The 21,121-nt window shown below is 42.5% G+C and overlaps 1 protein-coding gene across 2 annotated transcripts in view; it reads left to right on the forward strand.

Annotated features, from left to right (window-relative positions):
- The window catches only part of SLC6A7 (solute carrier family 6 member 7), a 236,192-nt gene that overhangs the window by 99,911 nt on the left and 115,160 nt on the right, over window positions 1–21,121 (forward strand). For both annotated transcript variants that reach the window (XM_077266327.1, XM_077266326.1), the window contains exons 9-13: window positions 4,651–4,763; window positions 4,853–4,984; window positions 6,656–6,755; window positions 8,220–8,320; window positions 14,204–14,371. In XM_077266327.1, coding sequence (XP_077122442.1) covers window positions 4,651–4,763; window positions 4,853–4,984; window positions 6,656–6,755; window positions 8,220–8,320; window positions 14,204–14,371 — 614 coding nt within the window. The remainder of the gene's footprint in view (window positions 1–4,650; window positions 4,764–4,852; window positions 4,985–6,655; window positions 6,756–8,219; window positions 8,321–14,203; window positions 14,372–21,121) is intronic.

Consider the following 21,121-nt stretch of genomic DNA (forward strand, 5'->3'; position numbering starts at 1 on the left):
AGAGGCAGAGAAATTAATTTGTCCATCCCCTCCATTGCTGCCGTCCAAGAGTGATATCTGAGTGCAGTGTGATGTTTCACAAGCACCCGTAGACTTGTATTACACTCATCCGATTTCATCGCAAGTATGAACGAACCCTTAGTGTTACTTTATATAATGTGGCTATGCTACTCACTTGGGAGCGTGGTGAGGTATCACGGGAACCGTTTCCATTTATATGTCCAGGCTGGTTTCTTGTTGCTTCATAAACCATGCCACAAGCAAAGAATAATAAATGGCCTTTCAGTGCAGGCAAAACAAAGTAAACACTAAACAGTTCTAACAAAGTCACTTCAGAGACAGTCCAGGACTCACAGACTGGATAGCATCCAGTTTACCAGCTATGTCTGGAGATATCACACAGGAGGTCTTCTTACCTCCACACACAAACCATGTGTCAAACAGACTCTGTTTTTCCCTGTTAACCACACCCAGGATTGGGGTATGTGGCCAGCCAGACCCACCCATCTCTCAAGTTGCCTGAAAGCCAGTCCCAGATGCACACCAAGCCTCTCAGTATTATATGCACTATTTCATTCCTCCATGTTTACACCCACCTCCGGGATACCTACTTCCCATCAACTATGTGTCCGGAAGCCACCATACATACCTCCTCCCTCTGCATAAAGTAATGGGATTGGCACTTTCTACTACTACATGTTTGGGGTAGGATGAAAGAGGAATCTTGGAAGACAAAACCAAAGAATCTAGATGAACTCTGGGAGGCATGTAAGACTGCATTCTTTGCTATTCCTGATGACTTCATTAATAAATTGTATGAATCATTGTTGAACCGCATGGATGCAGTCTTTCAAGCTCATGGAAGTCACAAAAAATATTAAATATGACTCTAGTAGCACCACAACTACATTCACCAATGTTATGCAACATATATTTTTATTTTAAGTTAATTATTTGTTTGAATATCACATTACTTTCTGTGGGCGACAAAACTTTTGTCTTGCCAAAATCAGACCATTCTGTGTCCATTAATTAATCAATATTTCTGCATTGATGTCAATTTATTTTCTTAACCTAAACCACATTTTGGAGGGTTTCAGCTTTCAAAATAATAATTTATACAACCAATGGATGAATTTAACGTCAGGTTATATAAGCTTTTATTTACATAACATGGATAAGCGACATAACTTCTGTCAGGGAGTGTAGATACAGAATTCTCAAGAGGGCATTGGCATTACAATGTAGCTCCCTGGCTCTATGTTCCACATTGAAGCTGAAATCTTGCAGGGCTTGAAACCAGTGGGTAACTCAAGCAATTTTCCCCCTTTTATCTCTTATCCACCAAAGTGGGGCATGGTCTGATACTAATTTAAATTTTCACTCTAGCCGATAGTATCATGTGTCCACCGCCCACTTTATGATCAATCATTTTCTATGGTGGAACAATTCTTCTAGCATGCTGACAGCTTCCTACTTCGGTAGAGAATGCGGGTGCTCCTCCCGAGAAAGGACCACCTCTAATTTGAATTCTTGGGCATCCATATAGAGTTCAAATTTCTTCATAAGTCAGAGGCAACCAGAATCTGTTTCTTACACAGAGCTATTTTCATTTCATCTCCGCCTCCACAGTCCATTTGGCCATAGCTAATTTCATCCCCTTAAGGAGGTCAATCAGGGATGAGGCCATTATAGCAAAGGTTAGAATTCCCAAAAGGGCTCTAACTTGCTTCCTTGAGCATGGTCTCGGCCAGTTTAGGATTAGGATCCATTTTACTGATCTGCAGTGGATGCCAACCTTCTTCCCAGGGATCACCTGGAGAGGAAGTGTGGCACTTACAAAAGTCACCAAACTCCCTGAGTCCAGCAGTCCATTCACATTTATGGGACAAGCGTGTGACCCCCTCGCTGGGTGGATAGTTCACACTGTAGGCTGGATACTCATAGTTTGAACAGCGGCATCCCAGGCTACAGTCTATCTTCTCGGAGGTCAGGGAACAACTGGTGGCTATATGGTCTGGGCTGTGACATTTCTAACATAAAATATCACTATCTGCGACCTTTGGAATTACCTCCCCCCACAAATTTGGATCTTGGATGCCCCACCCTCATTTGGGCCCCTACCTCCTGTTTGGACCCTAAGTGTGGAGTGGGTTGCTCCCTCAAGGAACCCTCAACCCTCTGAGACCTTTCAACCAATTTGATCAGGCCATCAGTGGATGGAGGACCACCCATGGCAACCCAAGTCTCCTTAGAAGGGTAGGCACAAACCGGTCTTTGGCTGCAACCATTATTGGACCAACTGAAGTAGATTAAATATTTGGGAGCAAAAGGGTTTGTCACGATGATACGCTCAGCAGTGGAACTGTTGGGCCCTGACAGTCATTGTCACCCCCAAGGGAACCAAAATTTCAGATTTTACATATTCCTTGGCATCTTGTAAGGTTGTTATAGTAATCCTTCTGGGGCTCCCCATTTAACTATGGCAGAAATACTTCTGCCCATTGCTCTGGCTGGAATTTCTCCCTCTTGATGACCCTTTCAAAAATGGTCAGAAAGGCCTCTGTCATCACCCACTGTCATCTTCTCCAGGGTTCTCCTTAACGCCTTCTGGATGGAAAAATCATCAACTGACCTTAGAGTCAGAGCTGCCTCTGTGCCGTGAACCACCCCTGTGAGTAACTCAAACTGCTGCTGCTGTTGACGGTGCTGTTGCTAGTGTTGCTGGATCTGTTGCATAACCAGCTTATTTGTCTACTGTTGTGCTAGCTGTTGCTGCTGTAGCTGTCACTGCTGCAGCTGTTGCTGCTGGGCTTGCTCCAAGTGGTTAACCAGGTCCTCCATGCTGACATTGCTCCCTAGCTTACGGCTGCTTTTACTCAGAACATGCAGTACCTCTGATGCAGTCACATGTGTTCCCTTGGGAATGCTACCCACACTTCTAACACCAATTGTGGCAATACAACTCACTTGAGTGTGTGGTGAGTTATGACAGAACTGTTTCAATTTAAATGTCCAGGCTGGTTTATTGGTGCTTCATAAACAATGCCACAAGCAAAGGAAAATGAACGGCCTTTCAGTGTAAGCAAATCAAAGTGAACCGCTATAATAAAATCACTTTAGAGACAGTCCAGCACACACAAACTGGATAGCATCCAGTATACTTGGTCAATCTAGAGATATCACACAGCAGGTCATCTTACCTCCACACACACAGATTACATGTCAAACAGATTTCATTTTACCCTTTGACCATACCCAGGGGTGGGGTATGTGGGCAGCCATACCAGGCCATCTCTCAGACTGCCTAAAAACCCGGCACTGATGCCCAAAACAAGCCTCTTAGCACTATGTGTTCTAGAGCATTCCTCCACGTTTCCATCACAGAGGACACTCACCTCCGTGATACATGCCTCACATCAACTATGTGTCCGGCAGCGGAAGAGGCTTGTATGGGGCATGGAAAAGGCACGAGGGTGTGGACTGAAATAGGGGAATTGATGTGAGAGGAAAACTGATTACTTGATTAATTTTAATAGTAGTTGTGTAATGCTGCTTTCTACCTGTGGTGGCGCTGCAAGGGATTGAACAGATCACTGTGACTCATGGCAGCAGGACACTCTGATGGGCCAATCATCAGGGAACTCTTCTATCAAAAAGGAATTTTCCAAAACAAAAAAATACCTAGTTTAGTATTTATACAATATTTTGATGGGCTGTCACAGCCACAAATAGCAGAACATCATAGGGTATTGTGTATATTTTATATCGGTTAACATGGATTTACAATAATTTGAATGCTTAATTCCATAAATTCCTGGGTTGCACTTTTGGCAGACTTAACTCTCCATTTTCTCATTGAAACACAGCTCATCTTGGCAAAAGTCGCTCTGACTAATTAACTGGCTAGCTTAGTTCATCTTACAGCCAAGATATGTACTGATTTGTAGAGGTTTCTGTAGGAAAACAAAAAAATCTGCTAATTATTTGACTGAGGAACGCGAAGATTTTAGGAGGACCTTTCACTTGCTCAGAAAAAAAATTAATTAAATTCCTTATAAAAATCTGAACTCCCCTGATTGTGACGCTCTTTTTCATTTTATGCTTCTTCAATCTTTACAGACATATTCACATTTATTACTTTTGGAGATCAGTATGTGACATTTCTGCTTGTAGTGAAACTGGGCATTTCTTTATACCTACCTTAGCTACAACTCTAACAGTATAATAGAGCTATCATTGACTTGCCAAATTTCCAATAATAAAGAGATGACTCTGCTTATTCTCCCCCAATCTATACAGTAGAGCTTTCAAGTCATCTAAAGAGAACAGGAAGTACAGGACTATTGTGTCTGAACTAGTGGCTTTAGTGGCGTGGGCGAAAGCTAGAATATCAAGATTTTTATGCTCATAGATACAAAATAACAGCAATTTTTTAGTTTTTAATAAAAAGCTGATTTCCAATGTTGCATTGCCTTTAAATCTTATAGAAGGTACAGTAGACTTAGATACTTGGCATCTGCAGTTCACAGGAATAATACCGATCTGAAATGACTTATGAAAATACGGATGCAGGTTTACACATTAATTTGCAAAGTGCTGCGAAATCTAGAAATAAAATGACTAATAAATATACTGTTTTGCCCATAGGTCCTGGCCTGGCCTTTGTCGTGTACCCACAGGCCATGACGATGCTTCCACTATCACCTTTTTGGTCATTCCTCTTTTTCTTTATGCTTCTGACCCTCGGGTTAGACAGTCAGGTGAGTTTCTTCTGTACAGTTTCCGTTACCACTTCTTATACCGTGGTATATCAAAAATGGATAAAATGTGTAATTTGCTTCATCCACAGTTTGCATTTATGGAGACCATAGTGACGGCCATCACGGATGAGTTTCCTTACTACCTCAGACCAAAGAAAGCCTTTTTTTCTCTTATTATCTGCATAGCTTTATTCCTTTTGGGACTGGTCCTTACAACCGAGGTCAGTCCTATCTGTTTAATGTCACTTTTTATCAGGGTAAAAAAAAAATAAGTTGTATAAGGTTGGAAAGACATATCTGCTTTTGTGGTATTGTGTCTTTTCGTAATATCACCGCACTTGGAACTTCCCCCCTGCTTTCCAGTACATCACTTGATAAAATGGTGTTGTTTAAAAGTACAACTTGTCCCACAAAAACCAAGCCCTCATATGGGTTATGTCAACAGAAAAAAACAAAAATGTCTCTTGGAAGAAGGAGAGGGAAAAACAAGAATGCAAAAATGGAAAATAACCATGACGTGAAGGGGTCATAGGTCCAATCAAACACTTGACATGCTACAATCATGTTTTTTCAATGGGGAGAGGACAGTAAGCCACTGCCAGTGTCTTTCTAACTACCCTGAGAGCAAAGGATCAAGTTTTAGAACAGACCAATTCTTCTCTCCATTGACATCATCTGTCGAGGAACAGTTAGAAAGCCCTCAAACACAACAGATGGTTGTCAGGTTCTATCAAAATCAATGAAATGAGACTAATGTATAGGAAGGACTTCAGTTTTTTGGGGGTACAAGCTCACCAGACACCATGAAGACCAAGATGAAAGGGTGATGATAGGCACTATTGATTCTAAATTTGTAGAGATTTGCCCTGTTAGTTCTAGACAGATTGCCCTGTAAGCACATTCATTGAGATATGGTGGGAAGGAAACCGGATGAAACTTCTACAATAAATACTGGGTGTAGAAGATACTATACCAGATAACATCCACAGGTTTTGACAAAGAGGTAAATGTAAATAAATGTACGAACCAACTGTGTAAACCTACCTTTACAACAGAGATGAATAGATAAGAGATAAGTTAGGATTAACTATGAAGTTATGTGTTAGGGTTACCCATACTAGGTGATTCCTGGCAAGTGGATAGTTGTAATTTTGTCACCTAAGAGGACCCAAATGAATAATGACAAGGATGTAGCTATATTGGTGCAAAACCCAAAGTTGCACTCTTAAAGGACATCTGTCAGTAGGATAAACTTTCCCAAGCCGTCTATATGGACATGTAGGTCATAGAAAGGTGAATAAAATGATACCTTGATACCTGTAATTGGATGTCTTAGTCCAGAGAAATCCTAATTTTTCTTAATATGTAAATAAGCTGTTAAGATCTATGGGCCGGACATAGATCTCTCTGAGAATCTGCCTCTAGAGCTTATTGTAAATGAAAGGGGAGTTACCAGTATGAGACATGTAGTTCAGGAGAGCAGACTGTCAGTCATTATATGTCTCACATGGGTAATTGCCTCCCTTCATTTTATATAAGCCCAATGAGATCTATGTCCAGCCCATAGATCTTAACAGCTCATTTACATATTAAGAAAAATGTGGATTTATTCTCTGGAATAAGACATCAGACTACAGATATCAAGGTATCATTTTATTCACCTTTCTTTGACCTATATGCCCATGAAGACGGCCGATCCTACTGACAGATGTCCTTTAATGGTACATGGTAATTAGGGGCTTTATTTACGATTTCGCACTGGAGCACAAGAGTTTTATGTTACATACAGCATCTATACGTAGAGTCCCATATCAAATATTACGGCTTACTTTACAAAAACAATATAAAAATGTAGTAATTGATAAACCAGATGTTTTATCTGTATCTCCTAGGGTGGAATGTACTGGCTGGTCCTACTTGATGACTACAGTGCGGGGTTTGGTCTTCTGGTGTTAGTCATCACATTTTGCCTTGTGGTCTCAAGAATATATGGTAAGAACTGATATTATCATTTTCACATTCACCAATATGGTCCAGACATTGTTTACGTTAAAGGTAATGATGATGGAACATGAAATACACATAAATAACATTAATATACCATGATGAACATTGCGAATTATTGTTTCGTTTATGTCAGTATACTTTAATCAGTACACCATATGGCAGTGTATTGTATAATGTATCATTTGGGCTCTCAATGCATATTTTTCTCACCTATCAACCGTACGCAATGCGTTTTTAACATCATCTTTTGCATACTGTAATTCTCTACGTAATTTAAAGCTAGCTTACAAAACTAATAAAGCAATCTAATGTACAGCTATATAGATAGATATAGATAAATAATAAAAAGATATTAGATATATTAGAGATAGATAGAATAGATATATAGAATACCGTATATACATATCCCGCAGATATATAACGTCACAATCCCCCTACTTATTATTATTAAACTTACACCTTTTAATGCCTTTCATGTGGCACTAAAGGGTGTTTAGGTTTATTGAACCTATTAGATAAATAATTAAAAAAATGATGTTGGGTCCCCCTATTTTTGATAACCAGCAAAGGTAAAGCAGACAACTGAGGGCTTATATTATCAGGCTGGGAAGGTCCCTGGTTATTGCGGATTTCCCTATGCTGGTTATGAAAATTCTGTCGGCCCCCACTCCATTTTTTTTTATTATTATTTATTTTACACAGAATCATTGTCGCCTGGTGACGCTGATCACAGGGAGACCAGACGACAATGAGCCGGGCTGCCTTCAGCACCAGGCGCCTGGAAACTGCATGAACTGTACCACTTTTTCCCAGGCGCCGGTACGTGTCACACTGAAGTGGCACACGGATGGCACATGGATGCCACACGTATGTAACAAACGGACACAAATAGCTCCGGTACTGCTTTTTCCAGTAAGAGAAATATCAGGACGTGTGAAGGGGGCCTAAGGCATCAGAGCAGGTATAAAGCTTTTTAAGACGCAGCATGGTCTAAGCATGTAATTTTTTTCCCATTTTTTTCTTAGTGTTTTTTTTCCCTGTTAAAGTGTGTTATTATCTTTTTATTTAAAAAAAAAATGCAAACACATAGGGGGAGAGTTATCCTTATCATCAAAAAATGTCCTATTGATTGCATTACATCATTTTTTATGATATTTTTTGGGGGAAAGAAACAAGATCTCGTACGTCTATGAAAGTTATGGATCTTGGAAGAAGGGTAGGAAAAAATGAAAATGCAAAAGCAGAAATTGGCCGTGGCGAAAAAGAGTTACTGGAGAAGTTACTTGAGAAGCTGGCAATGAAAAAATGTTTAGTCTATTGTGTTTGGGTGTTTGGGGCCTTAAGAAATAACATAAAATAGTTATTTTAATTATATTTCATGTATCAGAAATTGAATTTATTAATCATTAAAAGGCAAATAATTCTTTGTGTCGTGTTTTACTTGTCTAGGAATCAAGAGTTTCTGCAGGGATATACAAATGATGCTGGGGTTTAAGCCAGGAATATATTTTAAGGCATGCTGGGCCTTCCTATCACCAGTAACTTTAATTGTGAGTAATTTTGCTTATTTATTACTCATTTTTATTCGTTAATAAAGTGTAACCGTTATTTTAACTTTTATTTTATAAATCCATATTACACATGAAAATAAGAAACTTTGTAAGATACTTTATTAGTTGTAGTGCAGCGGGGTTTTGTGCAGTGTGACATACAGGCAGTGACCACAGGAAAGTTCACAGCAAAACTGTGTCCAAACTTACACAGTGCACAGCCCACGGTATCCTCCGGATCGCATGTGGTATTCGACCAGGGGTGGTATAGCTCCCCACAGGTAGAGCTTGGTCCCCAGGGCTCCCGGTGTAGCTGGTAAGACGTATGATTGACGGTGGGGTGCAGGACTGAGGGTGCAGGAAATAATTTCAGGACACAGGGATAACAGTTTCCTTTACCTTTTACTGGTAGAATTCAGGTGCAGTCCAGTTGTTGGATGGTTCAGGAGACTTCAATCTCCTGCTCTCCGGGTTCAGTGGCTGGGTCTGCAACTCCCACACCACCACGGACCCTGGTGTCCGGTTTCTTGGTGTTTTCCTCCGGGGTGAGCCCACTCGCAGCTCCAGACTCCTTTTGCCTCCTCTCCTCTCGCTGTCCCTAGCAGACTCTCTCTCAATCCTCCCTCAGTCAGAATATATAGGGAAGTTACCCTGAAGCTGGGCTTAGAGCTCCCCCTTCTGACCTGGAGTCAGAATGGTGTTGCATGTCAGTATTACCTGAATAAGAGATCCCTCCTTGTTTCCAGGCATGACATCACCTTCCCCGGGAGGAAGGCAATACCATTGTGGAATCTGGACTCCTGGGGTGCCACATTGCCTCACACAGGTTGAGCTCTGCAAAGCCTTCTGCTCTGCCTGCTTGCAAGACCAAACCTGACACACCCAACCCCTTTACTGCAGGGTTTTTACAACAGAATCTGCGTCTGTAGGCCACATGGAAAACCTGGACCGCCCCAATACCATCCAGGTAGTCTATTTAAAAAATACAAGCCCATGGCAGGTTTTCTTAAATCCGCCTTGGACAAATAGCTTGCCCAAGATCAACACTTACTTCTATTCTGCCTTGCAATCACAGCTATGCCTGTGTCTGCAATGCACTCCCACTGCCTTCATATGCTTCTTTACACATCCTGGGAGACACATAGCGACCCTCACATATGACACCACTGACTGCCTCACACAGTAAAATCGACTTTTTTCTCTGCCAGTATTGATCAGCTGTTATCAAAATTCTAATTCTGAGATAAAATCTGTATTCAGTGAAGACGACTTTCCCAATACTGAGATAGGAGATGGCGGCTGCTATTGATAAGATTCTATGTAGATGGGAGGAGTAAGGAGAAACTCTGCCTGTAGCTCCTCCCTCCTCCTACCTAGTTTTAACACAATCAGTGTGTTATCAGCAGCATTATCACAGCAGCATTAGGCTACTTTCACACATCAGTTTTTGCCATCAGTCACAATCCGTCGAATTTTGAAAAAAACGGATCCGACAAATGATGCCGCCGGATTGGTTTTTTTCCCGTAGACTCGTATTAGCATCGGATTGAGATGGATGGCCTCACGTTTTATCTGTGTTTCAATGAATCCATTGAAAATTGTTTATCCGGTGGCCGGAGAAAATGGACATAGTAACGTTTTTTGTGTCCGTCGAAAAAACAGCCAGCGACGGATCCGTCGCCATCCTTCATTTGCTAGAATGGAAGCCTATGGTGCTGGATCCGTCAAATGATGGAATCCGGTGACGTATTCTGTTTTTTTTTTAACTGAGCATGCTCCGATTTTTCTAGGATCCAATTAGCTGGTTCAGCTAGTCGGATCCAGCAAAAAAATGGATCCGTCGCATCAGTTTTTCACAATCTGCGACTGATCCGTTGTTTACAAAATTCGACGGATTGTGACTGATGCCAATAAACTGATGTGTGAAAGCAGCCTTAGGTGTCACACAGGGTTGGACTCGGTTGTCTGGGGCCCACAAGAGGAACTGACCCTAGGGGCCCACCCTATAGGTAAATCAGAACCCCCACTTGACTGTAAAAGACCTTCAGAAAGGAGTTATGGTACATTGTTATATTGTTCAGAGACAACTGCAAAAATATCGCCTTCAAAAGAAAACATCTCCTGCGTCTTCACCATAAAATTCAGTGTCAGAAGTATGCAAACAAACATCTAAACAAGCCTGATGCATTTTGGAAACAAGTCCTGTGAGGGTAAAATGGAACTATTTGGCCACAATGATAAAAGGTATGTGTGGAGAAAAAAGGGAACAGAATTTCAGGAAAATAACATCTCGCCAACCATGAAGTATGGGGGTGGGTCAATCATGCTTTGGGGTTGTGTTGCAGCCAATGGCACAGGGAGCATTTCACAGGTAGAGGATAGAAAGGTTTTAATGAAATTTCATCAAATTCTTGATGCAAACATAATACCATCTTTAAAAAAAAGCTGAAGCTGAAAAGAGGATAACTTCTACAAATGAATAATGATCCTAAACACGCATCAAAATCCACAATAGATCACCTTGAAAGGCATAAGATGAAGGTTTTACAATGACCCTCACAGTCCCCTGATCTCAACTTTATTGAAAATCTGTGACTAGACTTCAAAATAGCAGTGCATGCAAGATGATACAGGAATCTCACAGAACTGGAAGAATTTTCTAAGCACGAATGGATGAAAATCGTCAAACAAGAATTGAAAGACTCTTGTCTGGCTACAAAAAGCATTTACAAGCTGTGATACTTTCAAAAGGGGGCACTACTAGGCACCAACCATGCAGGGTGCCCAAACATTTTTATTGGCCCATTTTCCTTTTCCTAATTTTTAAAATGTAAAAGATGAAAATATATATCTTGTTTGCCTAAAATACAAAGTAAATATGTCATCCTTAACTTGAGGCATTTTACAGATCATGTTATCTTCAACTTGCTTAACTATTCACAATAACAGTAATTTTGACCAGGGGTGTCTAAACTTTTACATGTCAATCTATCTATCTATCCATCTATCTATCCGGGCCCTTGAGGAGAGGGGCCCATCAATGTCAGCAGCTATTTCAACTGGATGTGCATTGGATGATGTCGCTGTCAGATGATGCACATTCAGCTGAAATGTATGGCAACGCAGAGACCTGCTGGGTCCCTGCACTGCAATACACACCACCATCCAACCAGAAATCAGCAAGTTATGTCAGCAGGCAGCTCATGGCAGTGATGTCATACATCGCCCATAGCTGTTACGCCAAAGTCAGCTGCCGGCCCAGTAAGAGGCCCAGGATGGAGACATATATACCAGAATTGGGTCCAAGATATACACTCACTGGCCACTTTATTAGGTACACCTGTCCAACTTCTTGTTAACACTTAATTTCTAATCAGCCAATCACATGGCGGCAACTCAGTGCATTTAGGCATGTAGACATGGTCAAGACAATCTCCTGCAGTTCAAACCGAGCATCAGTATGGGGAAGAAAGGTGATTTGAGTGCCTTTGAACGTGGCATGGTTGTTGGTGCCAGAAGGGCTGGTCTGAGTATTTCAGAAACTGCTGATCTACTGGGATTTTCACGCACAACCATCTCTAGGGTTTACAGAGAATGGTCCGAAAAATAAAAAAAATCCAGTGAGCGGCAGTTCTGTGGGCGGAAATGCCTTGTTGATGCCAGAGGTCAGAGGAGAATGGGCAGACTGGTTCGAGCTGATAGAAAGGCAACAGTGACTCAAATCGCCACCCGTTACAACCAAGGTAGGCCTAAGAGCATCTCTGAACGCACAGTGCGTCGAACTTTGAGGCAGATGGGCTACAGCAGCAGAAGACCACACCGGGTACCACTCCTTTCAGCTAAGAACAGGAAACTGAGGCTACAATTTGTACAAGCTCATCGAAATTGGACAGTAGAAGATTGGAAAAACGTTGCTTGGTCTGATGAGTCTCGATTTCTGCTGCGACATTCGGATGGTAGGGTCAGAATTTGGCGTAAACAACATGAAAGCATGGATCCATCCTGCCTTGTATGGAGCATCTTTGGGATGTGCAGCCGACAAATCTGCGGCAACTGTGTGATGCCATCATGTCAATGTGGACCAAAATCTCTGAGGAATGCTTCCAGCACCTTGTTGAATCTATGCCACGAAGAATTGAGGCAGTTCTGAAGGCAAAAGGGGTCCAACCCGTTACTAGCATGGTGTACCTAATAAAGTGGCCGGTGAGTGTATATACCAGATAGGTGAAATACTCGTACCAGGAAGGGATCCAAGATAGGAGAGTATATATATCAGGATGGGGACATGCAGTGTACACCTGGATGGGGCCCAGGACAGGGGACATATATATCTTGAAGAGGCTCAAGTTGGGGGACATATGTACTGTACCTGGAAAAGGCCCAGGATGGGGGAAATATATACCTGGATGGGGTAAAGGATGGGGGGCATATATATTAGAAAGGGGCCCAGGATGGGGGACATATATACCTGGAAGGGGTCCAAGATGGGTGACTTATATACCTGGATAGGGGACATATATAGCAGGAAGGGGCCCAGGATGGGGTGAATATATACCAGGATAGGGGACATATATACCAGGAAGGGGCCCAAGGTGGGGGGGGGGCATTTACACCAGGATGGGGGAAAAACAGCATACGCCTGGAAAAGGCCCAAGATGGGGGACATATACACAAGGAAGGGGCCCAAGATAGGGGAGCATATACACCAGGATGGGGGACAAACAGTATACACCTGGAAAAGGCCCAGGATGGGGGACATAGATACCTGGAAGGGGCCCAAGATGGGTGACATATATACTGTACCTGGAAGGGGCGCAGGATGGGGGCATGTGTACCTGAAACTGGGGGCTATACAGTATACACCTGGAAGGGGCCCAGGATGGGGCACATATATACCTGGAAGTGGCCCAAGGTAGGGAATTTATATATTCGGTACCTGGAAGGGCCTCAGCGTGGGGAATATTACTCAACAGAAAGGGTGGGAGCCAACACATATGTCCTTTAGGATTTAGAATGTTACAAGGGCCCATTCATCTGATCAACATGGCCAGGTCCAAATTTTGTACCAGGGCCCTTTCTAAGAGTAATTAGAAAAGGAGTATAAATGGTATATATCCATACATTGTTGTGTATCACAAAGATGGTTTCTTCAAAGTTAATTACAACACCATGTGGATATATGCCACGTATATAGAGAAAAGTCTGAAGAAATGCCCAGTTGGACTACAAGCAGAAATTTCACATACTGCGCTCCAAAAGCAACAAATGTGAATATCTCCGCAATGAAGTGGTGCACCTAGAATACGTGAATTTGCAGATCCATAATATCCATTTACTTATAATGTTTGCAAATTTACATATTATAATTGTTGTTTACGCGCAGTAAGTTGAAGTCACACAAAATTTTAATTATTATTTCGAATATAAGAACTAGTGGAAACAACTGCATCAAACTACGGACATTTGTGTATAGCAGTGAGCTCAATAAGCAAAAATTATCAATAGTTTAAATATTTTGGGTGTAAATTTCATTTCTGAGCCAAACAAATCACAACTTGTTCTTCAGGATTTTTTTCTAGTATTAAACATAATTAAAACTATCTGGAAACCATCAGCAAGCAGGCTTGTTGCCTATTGATTGTTGTTCTTAGTATATGCTTGTGTAGTACCATGCGTGCATGAACAGATATTTATTAAATAATAAATATTAATTAATAATAAATAATTAATATTAAAAAATAAATAGCGAGCCTGCTTGCTGATGGTTTCCAACTAGCAATAATGGATTTTTTTGATATGACGTGCAATGTAAAAAAGAAAAATGGAAAAAGGTTGCAATAATTTCAATTTTCATTCTAATTAGCTGCTTTCCTTCCATCATAGGGTCTGCTGGCGTATAGCATAATAAAATACCAGCCTTCCAAGTATGGAAACTATCAATTCCCTTACTGGTCAGAGGCGTTAGGAATCCTTATGGGACTTCTCTCATGCATGATGATCCCCATCGGGATGCTGGTTGCTGTGTTAAAAGAAGAAGGAACTCTATGGGAAGTAAGTAATGCACAGAGAAATGTAAATGGGTTGTTGCAAAGGGCGTACTGGTTCTCATTGAGGAGATCTAATTTGCATAGAAGTGGGTTGAGTCATTGCTGCTTTACTGTAAATCATAAAAACATTTATGGGATTAGACAAAAATATTTTTTCTCAGGAAACAGCGCCACTTGTAGGTAGAGGCTGCGTCTGGTATTGCAGCCTAATCCTATTTGCTTCCAGTAGCCTAATCAGGAAGGTCTGAGAAGGAGTTCTTAGAGGGGTTACATTTATCCAATCTTCAAAAAAATCAGTGATAAATGCATGATGGGGGGGGGAGTCCGATCTCTGGAACCCTTATCGATCCTGAGAATGGGGGTCCTAAAGTCCCTTACGTTGTAGGGAGGTATCCAAAGACTGCCGCAGAGAACGATGAGGAGGCATACGAATAGGTGAGGGCCTAGAACACGTGACTATAAGGTATTTTAGCATTTATTAACCCCTTCCCTGCTGTCTGCTTACTATATTTGGGCAGATCCGAAAACCTTAAAAATCTTTTTGTAACAATCGGGTCACTGCAGATTTGGAGCAATATTTGTCAAGTCAAATCAAATCTGCAGACCGAATCAAGAGAATCTGCCCAAAATGAATTTTCAGGAGATTTGCTACTTTCTTCCAGTGATATGGGCTTTTTTATTTAGTGCTAATTTTTATGGTCCTACAAGGGGGCGTGGCTCTGCAAAGCACCATAAAGACACTCCCCCAAAGAGCCCTGTGAACCACGCCCCCTTGGAAAGAGCATAATAGTTAGCACTCAATAAAAAAAGCTGATATCCCTGGAACTGTATGGTGGATTTAAAACAAACAACAACCTATAAACTCAGTGAAATGGTGGGAATAAACTGCGTACAAAAACTGCCCACTTTTCACCTTATGATATGTCCCCTTTAAGGGCAGAGTTCTTGACCCAGGACCACATATATCCATGCTCACAAAAATCGGTGAAATTGGGATTAATAGTTTTAATGGAAAGCTGTTGGAATACACAAAATATCCAGGACAAACTAATGTTGACTGGAGATCTCTTCGCATGTTGCCCCACATCCCTACTTTCATAGACACTGGTGGAATTTTTTCCTGAGCTTTAGCCATCTTTTCTTTTATTGTTAGTGTATGTAATTAATATATTCCCGATAAACAGGACTCCGGGTAAATACTTTGTCACTATTTTTCACTAATCTTCCCTGCAAAGGGGAATCCAAAACCTTTACTTCCACATCTGCTCTTCTCCTTACTCTTGAAAAGGCGATATACCGTACAATAATTGTCCCTGGCCAAAAACACTTGCGACCCGTGAGTCAAATGCCCTCTTTCAAAGTAAGTCCGCCAGGCACCTGAACCACTGATCCAAGAGGCGCGCGTCCTCAACCCCCCACTCTACTGTGCTTGGGCAGCAGTAACCGCTTGGCACAGGAGATGCTTAGCATACACCCCCTTGTGCTTGCTAGCGCCCATCTTGCGCTGTCTATTCCTGTACAGCACTTTCAGTTCTATGCCCAAGTGGCGAGCATTTTTATTGTTACATTTTATACAGTGTCTTCAATAAAATGGTGTCGGAGATCACGGTATGTGCACATGCTGACTCTGGTGCCATTTTATTGAAGTAATGTATTACATTGTCAACATAGCAGTGCGCATGTGCCGGCCATAGGGATAATTGCTACGGCTGGTGCGTGCGCACTGCTATGTTGACTTTGTAGTTTATTGAAGAGTAAAATGGCGCCAGAGTCAACGTCTGAGCATTCTGAGATATCTGGCGTCATTTTGTTCAAGAAATATATATATATATATATATATATATATATATATATATATATATACAGTATATATACACTGCTCAAAAAATAAAGGCAGCACTAAAATCTCACATCCTAGATATCACTAAATGAAATATTCCAGTTGTAAATCTTTATTCATTATTTAGTGGAATGCGTTAAGAAAAGTAAAACTTAAAAATGATAAATGTGAATCACAACTAATATCCCACGGAGGTCTGGAGTTGGAATGATGCTCAAAATCAAAGTGGAAAATCAAATTGCAGGCTAATCCAACTTCAGTGGAAATGCCTCAAGACAAGGAAATGATGCTCAGTAGTGTGTGTGGCCTCCACGTGCCTGTATGACCTCCCTACAATGCCTGGGCATGCTCCTGATGAGGCGGCGGATGGTCTCCTGAGGGATCTCCATCCAGACCTGGACTAAAGCATCCGCCAACTCCTGGACAGTCTGTGGTGCAACGTGATATTGGTGGATGGAGCGAGACATGATGTCCCAGATGTGTTCAATCGGATTCAGGTCTGGGGAACTGGCGGGCCAGTCCATAGCTTCAATGCCTTCATCTTACAGGAACTGCTGACACACTCCAGCCACATGAGGTCTGGCATTGTCCTGCATTAGGAGGAACCCAGCACAGTGGCTCAGTGGTTAGCACTGCAGCCTAGCAGCGCTGGAGTCCTGGGTTCAAATCCCACCAAGGACAACATCTGCAAAGAGTTTGTATGTTCTCCCTGTGTTTGCGTGGGTTTCCTCTGGGTACTCCGGTTTCCTGCCACATTCCAAACACATACTGATAGGGAATTGTGAGCCCATTGGGGACAGCAATGATAATTATGTTAGCGCTATATAAAGATTATTATTATTATTATTAACCCAGAGCCAACCACACCAGCATATGGTCTCACAAGGGGTCTGAGGTTCTCATCTCGGTACCTAATGGCAGTCAGGCTACCTCTGGCGAGCACATGGGGGGCTGTGCAGCCCTCCAAAGAAATGCCACCCCACACCATTACTGACCCACTGCCAAACCGGTCTGCTGAAGGATGTTGCAGGCAGCAGATCGCTCTCCATGGCATCTCCAGACTCTGTCACGTCTGTCACATGTGTTCATTTTGAACCTGCTTTCATCTGTGAAGAGCACAGGGCGCCAGTGGCAAATTTGACAATCCTGGAGTTCTGTGGCTAATACCAAGCGTCCTGCACGTTGTTGGGCTGTGAGCTCAACCCCCATCTGTGGACGTTGGGCACTCAGACCATCCTCATGGAGTCGGTTTCTAACCGTTTGTGCATACACATGCACATTTGTGGCCTGCCGGAGGTCATTTTGCAGGGCTCTGGCAGTGCTCCTCCTGTTCCTCCTTGCACAAAGGCTGAGGTAGCGGTCCTGCTGCTGGATTGTTGCCCTCCTACGGCCCCCTCCACAACTCCTGGTTTACTGGCCTGTCTCCTGGTAGCGCCTCCAGCCTCTCGACACTACACTGACAGACACAGCAAACCTTCTTGCCACAGCTCGCATTGATGTGCCATCCTGGATGAGCTGCACTACCTGAGCCACTTGTATGGGTTGTAGAGTCCATCTCATGCTACCACAAGTGTGAAAGCATAACCAACATTCAAAAGTGACCAAAACATCAGCCAGAAAGCATTGGTACTGAAATGTGGTCTGTGGTCCCCACCTGCAGAACCACTCACATGAAGTGATTTTTCTGCCGCATATCTGTGATTTTCTGAATCATAAGGGAAATGTGACTTGTGGAGCGAATGGTTCCTCACTTCCTGCATCTCGGAGAGAAGCGATGAAGCAAAAGAAATGACACTTTCTCCGTTTTAAGTGCTATCCTGCAGAACACATGATTTTTGTCTTTTCTTTTTTTACCAGTGCGGTGTGAGTCATGGTGTTAAACATTTAACAGAACCACAGAAAAATCCCCTAAATTGAAATCTATTAAATCTGAATTGCAACCATACCAGACTACACAGAAATCACAGGGCCCCATAAAAAAACCTTCCTCCTGGAAGCCCAAGCAAATGTACAATGGGAATTTACTAAGACCAGCATTTAGATGTGCGAATCTCGTTTCGGTCTCATTTGCCAAAGTTGGTCGGCTCATTTAATTTGGTCCAAATACCCATTGGTGTAACTAGAGTCCTATGGGGTCTGGGGCAAGTTTTGGACCAACACTCACCAGGATTTGCTATAACAACAATGTCTTATAGTTAGCAAATATTACCACAAATAAAAATACTACAACACTGTTACTGAACAAAACTCACTACACTAACACAAATACTACAAACGATACCATTATAGAGGGAACAAATAATACCACCACACCTGGACCATATATTGCTACTACATAGTGACCAAATAACACCACCATACTGATCATTAACAAGCACAACTGTACTAAGACTGACATTAGCACTATACTGTGACCATATAGTTGTACACAGGAGCTCTGCACACAATATAGGCATATTCACAGTGACTTACCAGGAATATTCTCTATGATCAAAGTCATTCATTTCTCTTGTTGTTCTCTATCTGACCCAGTATGCCATGACAACTTCTTCCATCCATAAATTATTTTTGCACAAGGTAACTCAGAAATCCTACTCTCTACCTGCCCTCCATGAATAGTGCGGGGTCTGTCACTCTCTACCTGTCCTCCATGTGTAGTACAGAATCTGTCACTCTCTACTTGTCCTCCATGTCTAGTGCAGAATATGTCACTCTCTACTTGTCCTCCATGTGTAGTGCAGAATCTGTCACTCTCTACCTGTCCTTCATGTATAGTGCTGTACTGTTACTCACTACCTGTCCTCCATGTGTGGTGCAGAATCTGTCACTCTCTACCTGTCCTCCATGTATATTGCGGGGTCTGTCCCTCTCTACTTGTCCTCCATGTGTAGTGCAGAATCTGATAGAATCTGTTTAGTTTGTGACTATCCACCGTTTTCTTGTGGAGTTCTGGCTGCTGGTCTTTTTCCTCTGGTGCTGGGTTTGCCTTGGGTCAGGTGTTTGTTTCACTCTTTATTAATCAGGACCTGCCTCCCATTCCTTGCTGGACAACAGTGTTAATCTGCTTGAGCTCTAGCTTGATGCTTTGCTTTGTGTTTTGTGTCTGTTATTTGTGCAGTGCTGGTACTTCTGATTCTGCTAGCCTTAGTTTCTGTTTTCTATTGGTTTCTGCAGCCTTCTCTGTGTTTTCTACTAGGAGGTGACCCATTTTTGTACCCAGTCCTTAGTTCTTTTAGGGAACCCCTTCCCCTTATCTATAGGTATTCGCTTGAGATTATCCTAGGATCGTCGGTGGGTCTATTCGCAAGGAATGGGTCGCCCATAGTGTTGAGCGATACCTTCCGATATTTGAAAGTATCGGTATCGGATTGGATCGGCCGATATCCAAAAAATATCGGATATCGCCGATACCGATACCCGATACCAATACAAGTCAATGGGACACAAATATCGGAAGTGATCCTGGATGGTTCCCAGGGTCTGAAGGAGAGGAAACTCTCCTTCAGGCCCTGGGATCCATATTCATGTAAAAAATAAAGAATAAAAATAAAAAATATGGATATACTCACTCTCGGACGGCCCCTGGCTGTCACCGCTGCAAGCGTCTGCCTCCGTTCCTAAGAATGCAGAGTGAAGGACTTTCGATGACGTCACGGCTTGTGATTGGTCACGTGACCGCTCATGTGACCGCTCACGTGACCAATCACAAGCCGCGACATCATCGCAGGTCCTACACTCACTGCATTCTTAGGAATGGAGGCTGCCGGTTGCCCTGCTGAGGTCCAGGGTCCGTCCAAGGGGTGAGTATATCCATATTTTTTATTTTTATTCTTTATTTTTTACATGAATATGGATCCCAGGGCCTGAAGGAGAGTCTCCTCTCCTCCAGACCCTGGGAACCATACGCACCGCACACGCCTGGGAACTTATAGGAACTTCCGATTCCGATTTCCGATATCACAAAAATATCGGAACTCGGTATCGGAATTCCGATACAGCAAATATCGGCTGATACCCGATATTTGCAGTATCGGAATGCTCAACACTAGTCGCCCACTCTATCGTAGGGTTTCAACCTAGTCATAGTGCAGGGTCAGTTTTCCCCCTTCTACCTTAGTACTGGATGATAATTTGATCTATTCGCCCGATCTGGAGTCGCATTGGCAGAGAGTCCGTGAGGTTCTGCAGATTCTGAGAGAAAACACACTCTTTGCTAAACTGGAGAAATGCTGTGGTTTGCAGTACAGACAATTAGAATTTTGGGGTACTTTGTTTCCAGTGATGGCTTTGAGATGGACCCGGTGAAGGTTCAGGTGGTATTGGAGTGGCCTAGATCTGAATGCTTGAAGTCAATTCAGAGATTTTTGGGGTTTGCTAATTATTATAGAAAATTCATAAAGAATTTTTCTGTTATCGCAAAACCCCTTACTGAACTTTCTAAGAAGGGTTCCAATACTGTCCAATGGTCCCCTGAGGCTGTTAAGGCTTTTGAGCATCTCAAGGAGAGGTTTAGCTCTGCTCCTGTTTTGATCCAGACAGATAAGACTAAACCCTTTCTGGTAGAGGTGGACACCTCATCAGTAGGAGTGGGGGCTGTTCTGTCCCAGGAGGGAGAGGATGGGGTGAATCCCTGTGCTTTCTTTTCTAAGAAATTTTCAGAGGCGGAGCTCAACTACGATGTTGGGAACCGAGAATTGCTGGCTATTAAGCTTGCGTTTGAGCATTGGCAATATTTTTTGGAGGTCGCTAGACATCCTATACAAGTCTTTCCTGAGCATAAGAACCTGATCCATCTGAATGCTGCTAAACGTTTGAATGCCCATCAAGCTAGGTGGGCATTGTGTTTTGCCTGGCTCCATTTCTCTGTGACATATATCCCTGGGACAAAAAATGTTAAAGTTGATGCTTTGTCTT

The sequence above is a fragment of the Ranitomeya variabilis genome, chromosome 5 (genome assembly GCF_051348905.1).
Source record: "Ranitomeya variabilis isolate aRanVar5 chromosome 5, aRanVar5.hap1, whole genome shotgun sequence".
Taxonomy (NCBI): Eukaryota; Metazoa; Chordata; class Amphibia; order Anura; family Dendrobatidae; genus Ranitomeya; species Ranitomeya variabilis.